The 18,514-nt window shown below is 39.6% G+C and overlaps 2 protein-coding genes across 3 annotated transcripts in view; both read left to right on the forward strand.

Annotated features, from left to right (window-relative positions):
- The window catches only part of chchd6a (coiled-coil-helix-coiled-coil-helix domain containing 6a), a 74,278-nt gene extending 62,094 nt beyond the window's left edge, over positions 1–12,184 (forward strand). For both annotated transcript variants that reach the window (XM_072367482.1, XM_072367483.1), the window contains one exon: positions 11,539–12,184. In XM_072367482.1, coding sequence (XP_072223583.1) covers positions 11,539–11,562 — 24 coding nt within the window. In that variant the 3' untranslated portion in view covers positions 11,563–12,184. The remainder of the gene's footprint in view (positions 1–11,538) is intronic.
- LOC140271456 (histone deacetylase 7-like) overlaps positions 1–17,158 on the forward strand; it is a 167,780-nt gene extending 150,622 nt beyond the window's left edge. Inside the window, exon 26 of the transcript XR_011907848.1 lies at positions 17,143–17,158. The gene's annotated coding sequence lies outside the window, so the exon portion shown is untranslated. The remainder of the gene's footprint in view (positions 1–17,142) is intronic.
- The last annotated feature ends 1,356 nt before the right edge of the window (positions 17,159–18,514 follow it).

Genomic DNA, 18,514 nt, shown 5'->3' on the forward strand with positions numbered 1-18,514 from the left:
CAGCTGTATTCGTACCACAATGCACTCACTGATCTTTTGGGCTTCCTACTTGGTAGCTGGCTAAGAGGTCTCAGCAGGAATTCTGAAGCGAATGTTCGGTAAAGAGGCTAGTTAGCAAGTTAACAAAAGTCAACATACAATTCTTATTCTGATGCATTTTGGTGGAGTACAAATGCCTGTTGTCATTTTTTCTTATGCTTAAACAGGAGTTCCAACACTAGAATATATATATCTGTGAAAATAGTATTTTGCATCATTCTGAAAAATACCTTGTGGGACGATGGACCAATTTCTGCGATGCTTTATTTGCATTAATTGAACTTTTCCCTCAAAAAGCCATGGCACTGACTGTACAGACGTATGCTGTAGCTAGCCTGCTTACGTGAAAACTACACGTTTGTGTGCATTTGCCACAGCCGTCTGGGGCAGCTGTAGTTCAGGAGGTGGAGTGGTTCCAGTGTTCCAGTCAGAAGGTTGCTGGTTCATTACTCAGCTTTCCCACTTTACATGTTGAAGTGTCCTGGGACAAAATGCTGAACCTCACATTTCCCCCTAATGTTTTTCCTTACTTGTTATTCGCTATTGATAAAAGTATAAGTTCAATGGAAAGTGTAGTGTAATGTATGTTTGTTTTAATGCTCAGATTCTAGAGTTCTAATCTTCCAGTTACTTTCCCTTCCTTACTGTCTGTAGTCACACAGGGACATTTTTAAGCCTTCGGACAAGTATGAATTTTTTTTGCCTCAAAATGTGCCTGTACCAGCCAGTCCACACAAAAATGTTTTCTCGGAACTGAGCGAGTGCTCAGTGCAATAAATAGTAGAGGGAAAAAACCCAGGAAGTTTCTAGAGTAATCTGCAAACTTTCCATCATTGATTGGGGGGATTTTTTTTTGATCGTGGTTTCCTATTTTGCCTTCGTGTATGTGGCATATTCTCCAGCAAATCAATTCACTTAGGCTTGATGGGTCGACCTCAGGAAAGTGTGATAGTTTGAGTTAAAACACATTTGAGCATCGTTTCTCTGCCTGTCGAAAATACTAACGGACATGTACCTTCTGTAGATGCCCTACAGTTCACATGCACCATCACTTAAACTTAGAGTAGTCACATTTCCACACACGTGTGCACACTACGCCGAGTCCGTCTACACTTTGCTTAGGGTTTGTTAAAAAGTTTATTCCTTGGACTATTTGTGTTTTTGCTTTAGTCTCTTTCTTATCTATCACTAAAGATTTTTCCTTCATCTTTCAGTTGTTTCTCTGCTTTGCTTTTTTTAAAACCATCACCTTTTATTTCTTGCTTCTTTGTCTGTCTGCACACAGACTGTTTTCTTTTTGTGTCTATTCATCTTTTTGTCTCTTGTCTTCTTGTGTATCCTTCTTTTTTTTTTTTGCCCGCTTTCTTTTTTTTTTTTTTTTTTTTGTCTCCCCACTCTCTGAAGTTGATTTATTGATTTTATTTTCATACTGTTGGCAGTTGGCTCCCTCCATCATACACCACCGTGCTGCCTCCTTTCAAGCGGGCATTGATCACTGTACAGCTGATCACAGCCATCATCCACAGAGCACCATTATCTGCCCTTCCTTTTTCACATTTGTTTCTCTTTTTTATTTCTCTTGTATTGTGTTCACTGTGGATTAAGTTTTTTTTTTTCAATCTTACAATTACTGGGAAAAATAATAACACAGGCGGCTTTTTTTTTTTTTTTTGCTCTTAAACTTTGTGATACCATCCTTGTATTTGCCTTTGAATTGGGGTCCTGGAAACAGCCGGTTTTAATTTGCAATTGCAATTTTGTTTTCCAACAATTGTGGAAACAGGATAACCGAAGTAAAAGTCTTTTGCAGTGATACTCTCATTTAGTCTAGTTTCCTTTAAAAGGCCAAACTAGCCAAAAGTTAAACCATCTCTTTCATTCATTATTACGAAATCCACAGATGAATCAGCCATTTTTTTCTTAAGCTAAATAAAAGTCATGTTTCCAAACTAAATAAGTGATCTTGCTAAATAATTCCCTGATTTCAATCATGGCCCAAATAACTGTGATTCAGATTATTACCAAAAATATTGTAGCTCTACATAAAAGCCAGTGCGGTGAAAGGAATTTTGAGCACATGGGGATGGTTTATTTAATAACAGTTATATGTTAATCTACATTTAGAATCCTGCTGAAACCCAGGGAGGTGGAAGGAAGGCGTCACTTATTAATAAACTGTAAATGAAAATTAACAGCAAAGGTGAGGAAACGTGGAAACTTTAAACATGTGTTGTTTGATATTTTCAGTACTGATAGAATAACATAGATAGTTGTGACAAGGTGCAAAGAACTTGTGCCACCGTCGCCATTTCGGGTGTGTGTGCATATACGTACACACGGTTTTTATTCCACGGTTGCTGTTTTTCAACCATCTTTCTTCAACGTGGACAATAAAATTACATGCTTCCACAGCTGTTGGAAAACAGTTTCGTTACACTTTGAGAAGTTGCTCTCTTTGTCTTTTTCCTCAAAAGATGTGACAGTTGCCTCTATCGGCCACATCTCTGTCTCTTCCTATCTTTCTTCTCTCCGCATGCGTCTCTGTATTTACCGTTCCTTGTCTTTTGTTGCGCTGCAATGTGCGATCGAACAGCACAACAAGCCAAATCTAGAGCCTCTGTTTCCCCTTTCATCTATCTCGTGGCCCCTGGCAGCCTTCAGCCACCTCAACTCTTTCAAACGATGGAAGAGTGGAGGGAGAGCGAGCAGAGACACGGAGGGAGGGGTGCTGAGTTGAGGGCACTAACAATTGCCTCCTGAGAGAGGCATTTCCAGGAGCTTTTGTGCCACTCGCCGACTGTACCCTGACCTTTCTGAGCTCCACCACTCCTGTCGGCTCGCGCCATCAGACCCCCTACTCGTTCCCTCTTTCTGCATTCTCCTGTGGGGGGGTCCCAATAATAAATCAACACGGCCCTGCATTGTGTTATTCTGAAAGCTAACTAAGCTGTGTAAGCACACAATACAAGTGCTGGGGCGCCAGAAAAATACCGTAAAAGAACGACAGGAAGATTAGTCCTATTTACCATAACAGAAGTATATTTTGTAACTTTACTTTGACATGGTATCTAGGGATTTATTTTCATGTTTAAGAAAGGATGTTAACAATCGTCAACATGAATGACAATTAATCAGGTTTGAAATGACAGAGAATGACCGTTATTATTTGTTGTTACTGTTTTATTATGTAACAAGTTGTGCTTACACCATATTTATTACGATATGTGTCAGTTACCGATAGTGTATATCTACAGAAGTAATATGAAGTGGGAATTTGCAATAAATGGGCTCAAAGTCAGTTCCTAAGGTTAAAAAAAAAATTGGTCTTAAATTCAGGGAGGGCCTTACTTATGGTCCTGAGATTTTTTAATGTTACCCATGATGCTGTGCAGTGGGTAGTGAGCACGGCTTGGCTGCTGATTGGTGGATTTCATTAAGTATAATTTCTTAATTTGTTAGTTTCCTGCTTTCTGGTTTATCCATTTGTGTTTTTAAAACTTTAATTTGGGGTTTTGTGCTTTAGTCTCGTGCTTTGATTTTGTGGATGGGCTTTTTTCGGGTTTAGGACTTTTGGTGGTTCTGTTGGGCTTTTGGTTGGTGGGCGTGGACAGTGATTGCTCACCTTGGTGGAGTGTTGAGTTTTAGTGTTTGGTGTGGGGGAGGTGATCATGTCTGTGTGCTGGGGTTTCACTTAATTGTAGCCCCCTCTTGTTGAAAGCAAACCTTACTAGAGAGTATACAGCATGTATGCATATAAAGAAACAATACTTCTTTTGCCGTAAAATGTCTCTACTTGTATCTCTTTTAGAAGGTTAATAAAAGTATTAAACTTGATTTTAACAGTTTGATTTAAAAAAAGAGTAATTTAACTGAAATTAATGATGCATTTGAAAATGTAACGAAAGTCTTTTTATGTGAAATAAATAAAATTCTGTTTTAAAGGACAGAAATTGGATATATTTTCCCAGTTACAGATTTTTCATATTATTTTGACATTATACATGTAAATTCACAATCTATTATCCGTTTTCCTGGATTTCAGTGCAATTTACACGACAACTTATTTATTTATTTATTTATGTGTTTATTTTTGTCTACACTAATATCCTGATCTTCATTTCATTAATTAATGAAGTTAAAATCGAAGAGTTCAGATAAAATACTTTCAGTTGTCATATGCACAGTTAAATAGAACTGTTCTCAGCCTGGATTTAAACATTGTCAGAGTTGAGAGTCTTCTGGAAGACTGTTCCAGATTTTAGGAGCATAAAGCTGAAACACACCTCACCTTGTTTAGTCTTGACTCTGGACACCAGCAGGAGACCCCTCCCTGTGGTTCTCAGAGTCCGAATTGGTTCATATGGCTCTAACATGTCAGAGATGTACTTTGGCGCTAAACCATGAAGAGACTTGTACACAAGCAGAGCTGTTTTATAGTCTGCTTAGAAAGAAGTTTTGTAGAACTGAGACCACCAGCTGGGATAAGAGAGGACAGCAGCAGGGCTTTTAGGTTGTTTTTTCACAGGCTTTTGTCGCTTTCAAACAGCCACAGCATTATCGGAACAGTCCACTTTCTGCAAGCCTCCTTTGTGTCCCGTTGTCACTCAATCCATCTGCTTCTACACTTCTTTTTCTTTATAATTTTTTGAAGCTTGCTTTTCCTTTGTGATTGCTCTCCCAATTCACAGCTAGTACTCCTGCAGAGATCGATTTCTGCTTTCTTCTCTGGCCTTTTTGTAAATAAATAAATATGAGTGTTATTATTTGCACCTAGAGCTATGTTGACCAGTTCACTTTCAAGTGGAACTTCAAAAAAAAATAGCGTTTTATATTTGTCGCTGCGGGCATTTCTAATGTTTTGTCTTGCAAATATACCAAAGGCAGTTTATTATTTGTGCTGCAGCAAACCGTGATTTCAGAACTCGTCATTTATGGTGTTATTTTAACTTGGAAATCATGTCTTTGTGTTTTCGTTTTATGTGATTTGCCTGAGAGAAGTGGAAAAACAATGGAAACGTCTTTAAATTATGTCATAAATGTCATCACAAGTGTTGACAAGCACTACGTGATAAAGGTAAGAACATACAGATAGTTATAATTCTGTCTTTGTTAAACACTCCCATTTAGCTTATTGGTAGAAAAAGTAAGCAAACCGTTGCATATTAAACCTCAAACGAGGGCAGATTGGCTTTAGACCATTCTTCTTTGCAGAAGGGCTTCAGCTGAGGAAACCTTCTTAGGTTAGTTGTATTGGATACTCCCAAGAAAATGTGTTTGGATAAAAGCTAAACTCTGGAAAAAAAACACTTGAAAAGGTAGACTTTTTAAAATGATTCTATAGTGCACCCAACTTTTAAAGGGCTTCAGCTGGCAGACCTTGACATTATCCTTTGAGCATCTTTGTAAATATAGGTATTCATTTTCCTCTTAGTGATGGCAAACTGCACAGGCCCAGAGGCTGCAAAGCAGTCGCAAATCAAAATGATGCTGCCTCCAGCATATTTGACTATTGGGATGATGCTTTCATCTTGATATGCAGACATCCTCTTTTCCCCCTGCATCTAGTGCTGCGTGTTCTTTCTTGTCAGTCGTAGTGTTGTCAGTCTGCAAAGCATTTTTTTTTCCAGTGGTGTTTTGGACCGTCACGTTTCTCCCTACACTGTCAATGTGCCACGTGCAACCGTGCACTATGATTTTCTATTGGTAGCCTCGGGAATTAATGGAAGCTAACATGCTCCAGTAATTCTGTTGAAATTTGAGATGTTATCTTGTTGATCTTTATTAGCTCACAGAGAATTCTGCTTGTCTTTTTATTTTTTATATGGAGTTATTATTTAGCCTCTTGAGGGGAAGGTTAGACGTCAGTGCTAAATGATTATTTACAGACACTTTGCCAGTGGAGTAGTTCCTGCCCTCACCTCAGGTCATCGTTGGCTCGACATCAGGTTAGCTGTGCGTCTTAAGGGGATGCATTCGGTATTAAAGCCATACATTGAGTTGTGTGTTATCTGTTGTTTATGTTTGTAAGTCATTTTATGGAATAAAAGTAATTTTATGAAACTGATTTTTTTTATTTTCCAGATGGCAAGCTTACTGTTCTCAGCACTGTCTTTTGAATTGTGTCTCTTTACACCAACTTGTTACACAGCTACGTACATATTGTGACGTATTTAGTGTTCAGTGCTTATGGCTGCCAAAATGTCTATGGTGAAATGGCTTATATGTGAACAACAACAAACTACCACATGCATACAATTACACTCTGGCTACACACATGTTAGTATTATGCATCCTTGGTTATTCGAGCACAAGTGGTGAGTTTTTAGAACAATTGTAAATTGTAAACGCATTAAATACCCAATCGATGACCTATTGAGATCAGATCACACATTCAGATGTGGTCTGGGACACGCGGTCACATTCTTATTACGATGTAAACGCGTGTAGGTCCTGGCCTGCTTTGATGGATCACCTATTCACCTGACATGCCTCCACAGAGGCGGCAGCTGGGTTTCTGCTAGGAACTTTTTTTATTTTCTGGTTCAGTGGCTAACTAAAAACATACGCTGTGTTTTTTATGTTGCAAAAATCAAGGAAAAGCTTCTGCTTCTCAAATAGGATGATTTGCTGCTTCTTGGTCCTTTATTTTTGGTAGTTGTTATCCTATTTCTTTTATTTTTGATCAAGGTGGAGGCCAGCTGATGATCAGCCTGAAATGAACTTTTTTTAATGGAGCTAGACTTTGTTGTGCATGTTCTCCTCCACATTCCCCTCCATCTTCATCCCTCTATCCCTCAGCAGTGGAGTGGTCAGGTCTATCAACCACAGAGCCGGAGCCTATCACCTGGGAGTTCCAATTGCCTGCCAGTCATCAGATAAAATGGATTTCCAATTGAGTCAAGGCTCCCAGGCTGGGTACTGCAGAATGGGGAACAGGCAGACTTCTTCTGCTCCTCTGCCTTTCCTTGCTTCTTGTTTGTTATTTGTTTTTCTCTTTCTATCTCGTACAGTGATCAGCTTCTGTCCCACTTCTTCTCTCTGCAGCCTCTCATTCTGTCTCGGTGATCTGCTGGTCAGAGCCGCATGAAATGAAAATGGGCTTATTGTAAAAGCCCAGGACAAAAGCCGTCGTGCTGCGCTGTAGAGAGTGTGATGCAACCTCCGCAACTTTTCATACGCATTGGCACCTTTAAAACAGCAGTGATCTTCAATTAGACCAACAAGTGGGAAATCCATTATGTTGTTTGTGGGTGGGTTTTAAGGTGAGACTTTTTTTTCCTTTCTGTTAATGCAGTTAGAAGATTACAGATAGCACAAAACCGACCGAGAGCAGTCGCATAGAAATTTCAGCCGTACACTTTTAAGTAACCATATTGTTGTTTTTGAGTTTAATATAACTGATGTACAGAGCGAGTTGAAAAGGTGTCCTTGTTCTTGTCAGGATGACACATTTCCCTGAGATTTGGTCATAAAGGAATATTTTAAATAATTTGTTCACAATAGAACAGAAAAATAATGTTGACAGTGTCTGAAAATCAATACTGGCAGCCCATGATCTTTGGGTCCCCAGACGGCGAACAGGCATGATTATTTAATCACTGCAGGGCTCATGAATGCTTCTCCAAATCATTGTCTGTGAATGCACTCCACCGTGATGCCTGCAAATGCAGATTAAAACTCCATAATGCAAAGAAGCCATATATGGGCCAATGCTCATTTGAAGTGGACTCGAGGAAAGTTTTCTGTGGTCAGATGAATCTAACTTTGAATCCTTTTTGGAAATTGATGGGCACCATATTCTCCTAACTAAAGGGGAGAGGGGCCACCTGGCTTGTTATCGACACTCAGTTCAAACGCCTGCATCTTTGATGATGTGAGGGTGCATCAGTGCCTCTGAAAACAGGGAAACTGTTCCTTTTTGTTCCCAGACTTTTACAAACTGTTGTCATAAGAAGGGCGCACACTAAACACTGGCAAACAGGGATCTGTCCCAACTTTTTGGAACATTTGCAGCTGAAGTGCTGGTGACTCAAAAGATAGTTAAAGTCCCACAGTTAAAAGTTCTTACGTCATAAGGGGATACGCTTTAGGCACTAAAGGGAAACCCCTCATTGTTATTTCATTATCATGGCAGATATTAGATTTTGGGTCGCTTTGTCTCTGTGTAATGTCAACTTTCATCATTTTGACAAAAAATGTAAGAATATATATGCTTTGTGTCTTTATGCAAATCAGCTCAAAATATGTATATATCAAATCTGGCAGACACTTCTAAACAAAATACATATTTGTCCCCAGAAGCTAAAGGGTAATAAATGATGTTAGCGCTAAGCAGATCTGGGAAATATCTTAACACGCTCTACAATTTTGGCAAACATTAACATTTTTACCTCAAGCAAAACGGTGGCTCTTGTGTGTTGAATGTATCCCTGATAAATACAACAAACCTTTTGAGAAGAAATGTACCTGATGAAAGGGAAGAAATGGGCGGTGAGGCGAGGACACCGGAGAGATCAGAACAGTTGAGCAACATTGATCACTGTGCTCTGTAAGTCTCTCTGTGGTTTTAATGGTTTGAGTATCACAGCTGGAGTGAACTCTGCAGTATATCAAACGTGTATCAGGCTTTCTCTGCACAGACATGATCATGCATACAGAAAAGTCTCAGTCTGTCCAGCAGCCAGCTACAGGTCAATGCACCACAAGCCTTCAGTCAATTGAGCTCACTGCAACATTCCACATGTGCTAATCCCCTTGCTACTGTTCAGCTCTGAGGCTAAGGCAGATTATTGGAAACTAAATCAAAGTTTAGGCGATTGTCTGATTTTTGGATAAGTACTGCATGAATTGTTGACCATAAACCAAAGTGAGTTGGACCTGGGATATAATGGAGGCTCAGTATCAGTTTGTAGAATTTCCACAGTACCAAAAAATTTACTGTAACTTCTTATTCTGTCATTTTATTGAGTTGAACTATCATGAGCCCAAAATAAATGTGGAGAACGTGAAGTCAGCCTTGCACATTGGTTTGTTTAGATGCCGTACAGTACTCTTCCTCATTTGTATGCAAACATTTTTTATTCTGATTTCAGGATGGGGTTTTTACTGTAGGATCAACCTCTAAAATCATATCTCAGTCCATATGTACTCATCTAATCAAATGCTAAACATATCTGTCAACTGCAAGTAAAAAAAACAACAACACATTCATATTGACTATTAGGACTAAAACAAATGTGTATTATTATAATGTCTCTTATAAAAACCAATTGAATGTGAAACTACAAAATAAACACACTACTGAATATGTTTCTTGGAAGTATTGTGATTGTTTTGATAAACTGGCAAAAAGAAATAGGAGGTCATCTTTTGCAAGAGATCAGAATTCAGCACAATAGTAGTTCACTGATCAGCAGATTTTGCATTCTGCAGCACAATTCAGTTGATTTCGTCAAGGTGCACCCACACTTTCCTTTTTTTTGACTCCATCTCTTCCCTTCTCCATGAGATTTAGAATTTTTTTTAGCCAAACAAATCAAAGGCTAACCAGGCAACAATAGCAGTATCCAGGAGTAATTGGATCAGTCCGTTAGCGTTGTCATTAAGAGCAAGGTGGCTGTGAGCAAGGTTAGCCTTTAGCGCAAAGCTAGGTGCTGAATGCAGCATCAAGCTTTACAGCACAGCTGGCATAGATTGGTTCTCTTGCTCATACAAGTCCATATCTCAAGATACATTTGTTGGGCTTCATGCTCTGCATCTAATGTTGTTGAGATTGATTCAGGGGAACAGATTGTCAAAGTGTGACTGTGTGAAAAGAGGTACATACACATTCACACATCTTACAAAGGCTGTATCAAGTGTGAATGTGTAACATTCTGTGGTAGAACATAGTCAAAGCGAAAAAAAAATCACTAAATACGTGGGGATCACTCATCTCCTTTACTTTGCACAGGCTTACAGTGTTACATTATGGTAATCCATCAGTGCAAGGTGTCTTGTTTGTGCCTGCTAAGGAGAGGGGTGGTGCAACAGGCTGTCTTCCATAGAGAGTAAATGAGTTGTGCGTAAAGGGTTGGTATATTTTTGAACAGCTGTCTTTTTTTTCTTTTTTTTTTTTTTTTTTTTTTTAAAAGTACTACAAAGACCTGAAACAGCACTAAATCAGGCCACTGAAACGTTGGCAACAGTGTGTAAAACAGAAAGAGGGCCTGAGTGTGCCACTTTCTGGTCAGTGATATTCTTATGTATTATCCCGGTAAGTCTCATGAAAATCAAGGTAGAAATTTGCTCTTATATCTGACTGCATTACCTTTTTAAAGATTCCCGGTCCGTCATTTATTGTGTTTATGTGTCATGGCTGTCAGTATCAGCTAACATGAGTTTTTAAGTTATTCAAAAGTTGCTTCTCGCTTGTACGTTTACGGACCTCGACACCGACAGCCAATCACCAGCTGTAAAACACCCACTCTTCTCGTGCTCTTAGACAAATTGTGCTCCGATTAAAATTTCCCTGAAACGGTCTCGTTTAGTTTTCATTCCTTTCTTGCTCTCTGATGTGGTAGGAAGAGGTTTCCATGGTGCCACAACTTTAGTCAAATCAGCTTGTTATCACCTCAGTTTGGTAAATGATGTATTCCTCCAAATCGTCCTGCCTCTGCCATATGCTGTCTGCTTAAGTTAGCATTCAGTCATCAAATCTTTGAGAACTCTTGGTCTTTTTGATAGAGAATGTTTAATGGTCTGTAAGCTTTTCGTGTATTCTCCTAATTTCTGTTCCCCACTGTGCTTCTTTTACAAATTAAAAGCAAATATTAAGTAGGCAAAAGGAATTTACCACCTTGTGGTAAGTTGGACTCCAGTATGAGAGTGTACAAGCCCTACATAACTTGAATTGCAATCGTTTTTTATATATATTTAGCTTTTAAAATAGATATTTACCCTTTTTTAAAGCCTGTCCCCAAACTAGAATGTACTGGCAGACAAGAAACACCCCTCTTGTTGTAAACTTGCACTTATTTCAGGTTGTCCTCCTCTGTAAAGGAGTTCAAATATCAACTTAGAGCTTCTATCTTCTAAGTGACTTTCTAAAATTAGGACGACTTTATTATTGTTTTAATTATATCTGTGGGGTTAATAATATTCGCAGCAGTTTTATTGATTTTGCAATTGGATTGGATCTTATATACACATTTTTTTTCTTATAACCTCCATCTGTTTTAAACAGCAAATTGGGCAACATGTGGTTATAAAAAAAAAAAGATCAGGAGTGGTAATTTTAAGCTGTGTGCCTCAGGTTCAACAGGTTCCCTCCTCTCCATCACTGAGATAATGCCTACAATTAACAAATCTGACCTTTCAGATGTGTGAAGGTTATGGCCAGAAATTGTGCACAGAAAAGAGACAGCCCTCGCACTTAAGAGCATCTCAAAGGTCGGAAGGTGTTGCAGGCTTGCAAGTAATCTAATTCCTTTTTTATCCTTTCTTCTCTTTTTCTCTTAGAACCTGCTGGTCAACCATGGATGAAGAGAGTGAGGAACAGGGTAAAACCTAGGCACTAAGAGCGGGAATTGCTGTGTTCCTGTTTTGATTAGTTCAAAGAGTTGATTTGCTGTTAGCATGCCCGGTTTGTAAAACTTTCTTCTTCTTCTTCTTCTTTTTCTCTGCGGCGTCGCGTGCTAAAGATGCCACATTAGACTGCACTGCGACATTCTGCTGGAGAGCTTTTGAAGGAAGTGTGTGCATTTGAGTCATGGTCGCACTTTCAATTCAGTCATTTAAAAGATCAGCGTAAAATATTTCTGAGACCGGAGATGTACACATGCGTTCAGGGTCACTCCTCCATCCACTGAATGTACGACTCAGTTTTACGTCCCAACTTCTGCTGCTTTTGAAACGGATGAAAAAGAATAAAAGTTTCAATCAGTGCGCAGAATGGAGTGCGTAGGGACCGTCCTTGTTTTGATCTCGGATTGAAAGAAGAATTGATTCATTTATATTTCTTTTGAGCTTTATGGTTTTGTATTTATTCAGCAACACAGGAATAAGCTCAAGCAATCCCAGCCATGACTCTAACTTTAATGCAACAAACCTGTGACTGAATATATCTGAATATATGATTTTATTAAACAATTCATATCCTGTGAAAGTGTTCTTAGTTCTTTTTTTTTTCCTTTTACAAACTCACACCCAAGTTGTGTGCATTTCTTTCTCTCTCTCTCTCTCTCTCTCTCACTTTTAAAGGCCAAGTACACCAATTTTCAAAGGAAAGTCATTATTTGATGAAGAATCGCATAATTTCCTTCCAAGCCTCATATAGTACTTCACAGAACAATGGAATCATAAGAAAATACAACCTCTGTTATTTAGATGATTAGTTACCTGCACATTTTACTATTTGAGATACTTTATATATATATTTTTTGGTTAATTATTTGGGGTGGGGGGGCAGTAAGAGGAAAGAATGGGTGGTTAAAGGGCCCGAGGCCAGCTGCAATAAGGACCTCACCCTCTGTACATGTTGAATACTTTCAACACAAACCGCCCTGCAACTGTTTCCAGTAATTTAATTACACATGTTCAGAGTAACGTAAAAGTTTTTGCGAGCTATGAGACAGATGCTCTTTATTTGATTGTTTTCTTAATTTTATTCAAACATTTATTTATTTCATTAGTCACTACAGGTTGGAAAGTGATGAAGCCCTCAGCATGAGAGGAACATGTGCCACACAATGACAACAGCCTGATACCTAATCTGTGACTCATTGAATCTGAAAATTGTGAAAAAACTTCCAAGAGAAATGCAGATTATTACACATTCTTTTCTCACTGGGATCAGTCGGTGTGATAAAACCAACGTACGAGAAGCTGACACAAGATGATGTAAAACACACATCAGGAAAATAAAGAAAAAGAAGCTTTTGCTGTTTGGCTTATGCATTACCTTGAGGTATGTTACAATCTACTTCGCACAGTATTGATGTTTTCATTTATTACTCTGTTATTTCTCTGCTGTGGAAGCTTCTGGTAGATCGTAATATATATCAACCACAGGTGTTTCTTTTTCTTTTCTTTCTTTGTAGAATTCTTTATAGATTTCTTTATTGAGGGACTTGTCTTTCAACATCGGCCACGCAGAAACCCCCAATTTGACCCTTGTTAAAGCCTTTTCTTTCTGCTTTCTATGCACATAAGAACAGGTGGATGCAGATGTGCCGTGTTTCTGCGTGAAGGCGCACAACAATGCAAACTGGTGGAGCAGAGGATGACATTGATGAAATCTTAATGGATTTACTGAAACAAAGTTTTAAATGATGGATGGAGACCCATGGTTAAGAGGGAGCTGCCACGGAGATGGTTGAATGAGGTAACTTGCATCACTTGGCCCTGCTGGTGATTTTAAAACTACCGACTTGTACCATGCAATCAGATCCCACATAAAACTAATTAGAAGTTAAAGAGGCTGTCCTCAGAGGTCTGTGACCTGTATTATTACAGCTAATTTTCTGTAACTGCTACCTGTCGCCAATTAAACCCTCGCTGAAATAATATTTATTAGGGATTTTAAATTGTGATGCGGGCTGCATAGTGATGTGGCGGTTAGAGCTTTCACCTTTTCTGGTTAAAATCCTGGCTGGGGCCTTTCTGTGTGGAGTTCACATGTTCTCATGCCTGTACGGTTTCTATCCAGGTGCTCTGGCTTCCACCTACAGTCTAAAAATATGCATGTTAGGTTAATTGGTGTCTCTAAATTAGGCCCCAGGAGTAGAGTGAGCGTGCATGTCTCATTTGTCTCTGTGTGGCCCTGTGATGGACTGGCGACTTGTCCTGGGTGTACCCCGCCTCTCGCCCAATGGCAGCTTAGATAGGCTCCAGCCTCTCCAGCAATCCTGAATTAGATTAAGCGTGTATAGGAAATGGAGGGATGGAATCGTGGTGTGATGATATTCATACAAGTTGGAGAAAAGAGCTTTCTGCCACGTGTCGTGTTGCATCCCTTTGTTGTTTACACGGTACAAGGAGCATTTTCAAATGCAGATAAACAGTTGCTGTTTAGAAAAATGTTTAGAAAAATCGAGTTCTACTTCGAAACTGAGTGGAACGGAACTCTTTTGGAATAATTCATGTTAATGCGAAAGAGGATAAGCAACCGATGCCCTTAAACGCTAAAGCTCTTCAAAAGTTGTGAGACTTCAGCAAAGTTCCATTTAAAATCAAAAATTCTGTTCATTAGTGTTTTCGGAACCGCTGTGAGTTCTCCGCCTCACACTCCACACAATGAAATGGCAATAATTAGAATGACTTTGTCCTCAGGCCTGACCTGCAATTTAATGAAAATGTGAAAATGAATGAAAAGAAAGAGGTTGTTTTTTTTGTTTTTTTTTAACATGCAGTCATCACCTATTTAAATAAAAACTGCAAAAGAAGGGCTACGATGAAGGAAAGCTGTTTGGACTTATTTGTGGCTGCCTTGTGACTTGTCGAGCTGGAGCTGTCCCCTTTGAGGAGCAATGAGATGCACCCAGGTGTGCAATAATGTACTTGATTGTCCTAATGTAACAAGTTGGGTTCAAGTGGCTAAATTTTCTCTGCTCAGGGTAATCCTTCCTGAGTTGCAGCTTTAAAATCTGTAGTGAGGCTCTGGTAATTGGCTCGGAGAGCAGAGTTAGGCTGGCAGTAGTCTGCTACAATGCACCTCACATACACACACTTTCATTTGGCCACTTGTGGGCAATCTTAATAAAAGAAACGGCACGGATGTGGAAGAGGGAGGGTGGGGGATGCGGTCACGCAGATGTTGCTACGGTAACAGCGGTGAGCTCGGGCTTGGAGCTGCAAGGCAGCAGGTTAGAAAAGAGAGGCGAGGAAGACGACAGTCAACGCATTCAAATGCGTCCTCGCTCTCTCCCTGTTGATCCTGTGTCATACCCAATTACCACTGCAGCGAGGGGAAGGAGGGAGGGGGGGGGGTGCAGCAGGCTGCACAGAGAATGCAGAAGAGAAGGAGGAATATTCAGGTGTCGGCGCGAACCTTTCAGAAGGACGCCTCACGTGTGTGTGTCGAGGTTAACACCCACGCCTGTCATTACTTGTTTAACTAGGCAAAGGTTGTGGAAAAAATCTCTCTCTTTATCTGCAGCTTTAAGAGAATCTGTGTAAGGCAGCTGAATATTTCCAGTTCTCTGTGAAATGTGGGAGTCAGAGAAAGCTGCATGAAATATACACACAGCTCAGTATACACTAACTTATTCATCTCTGTGTTATATATTAACAGTAGTTTCACACTGGTACGGCAATAATAAGTAAGTGTTGGAAGGAGGAAGAAAGTTCAGGTTCAGTGCTTTGATTAAATCCTCATATTTTACCCTATTTAGCCCACTATGCGACAGAAACAACGTTTTAGTGGATCACATTGTCATGCTATAGATATGTTCATTGTTTTTCCTATTACACCCATTTAGGAAATGAATGTGACCAGTGAACAATGAGTTCAACAGCAAAGTCAGACAAGGAAAAGTGTAGATTTTGTGAATATTTTAGTGATGTCAGTCACAGTTACGCCTCTTTGTATCCCCACTGGTCATGTAATGGCTGTGCATGAGTCAGAAAGTATCAGTCGTATGAGTGGTTCTCGGTTTTCTCAGTGGTCCACACCTGTGAAGGCTTTTATTTTGGGTCACTACCTCCTTTGGGCTTAAGATGCCACTGCTTACTGCTTCCTCCCCTTAAAGTCCTACAAATAAACTTTTCGGGGGAAATAGAAAGAAAAAGAAAAAAATCGTAAAAATCTGGTGTGTTGCAGGTCATAATAGTCCCAATTTTCCCAAATCTCAACGAGGGCGGTGCTATCTAACTGTACACCCAGCTAAAGGCTTCATTAGGTTCTGAACAAATATGGTAATAATAATCATAAACAGTAATGTCCCTCCGTGGTACAATTTTAAGAGAAATAAAAGACCACTAAGCAGTTAGAGAAGAGAGAAGGCCTTAAGCTTGATCTTCACATCCTCTTACACACATGGTGAGCAAGACTCTGGATCTCTAAATATTTTTTATTCAGGCTTGAGCTCAGTAATGCACTGAGTTGATAAATAATCATTTTTGTTACCAATGGAAATGCAGAAGGACCGATGGACTACACTGTAGAAACAACTGGTAAAAGTGTCATTTTACCATGTTTGTGGTCATAGTTAACATATGAATAAAGTATGGTTCATTTAAATACCACCTTGAATTACAGATATCACATAACACACACAGTGGTGTACAAACAGGTTTTAATCCCAGTTGTATTGTATGAACATAAAGTTGAACCATACAATGCTCTAACAGAGTTATTTTTTTTACATTTTGACAGTGTTTTAAACTATTTATTTTATTATTTTGAGACAGGTCGATGATTGTGATTATTCATGTTACAATCCAAGCAATCCATCTGTCCACACACACGCGTGCGCGCTTCCAAACACACACACGCACACACACGCACAGACACTTACATACTACCAGCCACGAGGGAAATCAATGAGTATTTCTGCGATCTCTATCTCTTCCCTAAATCAGATTATCAGAAACATGGACATCTATTAGCTCACCACTCCATCTGCTCAGCACTTGCGTCTGTATCTGTGTGTGTGTGTGTGTGCGTGTGCATGCTTTCGAGAGGCCTTCCTCACTGCGTTGCCTCTCCGATTAAAGACTTCCCCCCCCTATAATGCCATTAAAAGGATGAGAAAATGTGTTTGTGGGGATGAGAGAACAGCAGAAAACAGGGCAGGAATAGAATGCTCTGCTTAACCTCAGCCATCTGACAGAGCAGGCAAACATTCAGCGAGAGAATGATTTAATCCCTCTGTAGTAGCCCGGATTAATCCTTCGATTTATCAGTGCCTTGCTCTTCTCTCTGGGCCTTGCTGTCATTTTCTCTCCCCTGTCATCCCTTTCTTCATCGCCTCTTTCTCCCTCTGTAATGCGTCTGGTACTGAGTGGCTTAATGCTGTTAAATGTGGTGACTTTCCTTTATCTGCCCATTGTCATTATTCTCTCTTAGGGACAAAGGGTTTCCATAGTGAAGCTTCCATACAGTTAAAATGGTTCTGACATTAGTGTGTGTGTGTGTGGATATTGTGGGTAATGGAAGCTGTGCACTGTCAGTCTGAAAGCCACATAGTGCTTTACACCTGATACAGCCAATAGCCTCTTAACATCCTCACAATGACAGTGAGAGGTTGCCATGTTTGTTTTAGTTAAGCGTTTCAGTGTGTTTTTTAAAGCGTGCACACTTGGAAAGTAGCAATAACAAAGAGAGGAAATTTTCCCTCCTAGTTAGCTTTATGAGATATGTCAGTCTGGACCAAAGTAGTCGAGTAGTTCTAGAGATTCTAACCGTATTTTCGAGTTCTGTCGTTGCATTTAAATATTGCTTATGCTCCAATCGTTGGACTACATTTATGTCGTGTTTTTTGCCAGACTCACAGGCCATTGAAAGCACTTTGCAGTACAGATTCACGGATTCATGCGGCATTTTTATTGCAACCTACAGCACAAATTCTGTTGACCAAACATTCACACACCAATCTGGTGGAATCGGGGATCAATCCAGCAACTTTCCAACTGGTGGTTGACCCACTCTACCTCATTGTCTGTCAAGGCTTTTTGTGTTGCTGAGCTCACTGGTGACACTCGTGACGAGGACAAAAAGGGCCTTATTAGGGGAAAGGTTGGGGTGGTGGGGGGTACCAAGTCCCGGACCTTCAAGAACCGGATCACTCGTTGAAATCCCATCCTTCACAACTTTATTTTCAGTCTGTTCATTTTTCTACTTCCATAATGACCTGCTTTCCTAATTTGCTCCCACCTGCTGTTGGTTACAGTTAGGGATTAAATGTACATGGTTAGGTTTATATGTTAAAAAAATACTTGGTTGGGGTTAGAAAACTTACATTGTAACAGACTATGAAGTATTACACACACTGTTTTTCATTACATGACGTGACGGCACAATGCAAATACCTAAAAAAACTAAAGGCTTACAATTCTGAAGCTTGAATTTTTAAACTACTACTGATTGGATGTGTGGACAAATTAAAAATAGTAAAATCAGATTGAACTATTTCTGATAAATTGGGGTTTTATGTTGTTATCTCAAGAAAACAAGCCTTTATTTTTCTAGAATTGACATATTTTATTAGTTTAGACAAGTTTGTTTTCCTAAAACAATGAGATCATTTGAAGGGAAGCCACTGGCTGACGTGTAGCAAAGTTGGTGAAACTCTTTTCTATGCCCACAAGTGCCACTGTCTCTGCTCAAGAGCAGGCATTGACTAAGCGCCGTGCAGCTAACGGAAATGGATATACATGCCTTGACTTAATTTTATAGATCCTCACAATCCATAGATCCTCCTAGACAGTGACATTGAATAATAACATCAGGTGTTAACAGTGGAACTGCTCATTTACAAGCTAACCTTAATACCCT

The sequence above is a fragment of the Leuresthes tenuis genome, unplaced genomic scaffold (genome assembly GCF_036924035.1).
Source record: "Leuresthes tenuis unplaced genomic scaffold, fLeuTen1.0.hap1 SCAF_16, whole genome shotgun sequence".
Lineage (NCBI taxonomy): Eukaryota > Metazoa > Chordata > Actinopteri > Atheriniformes > Atherinopsidae > Leuresthes > Leuresthes tenuis.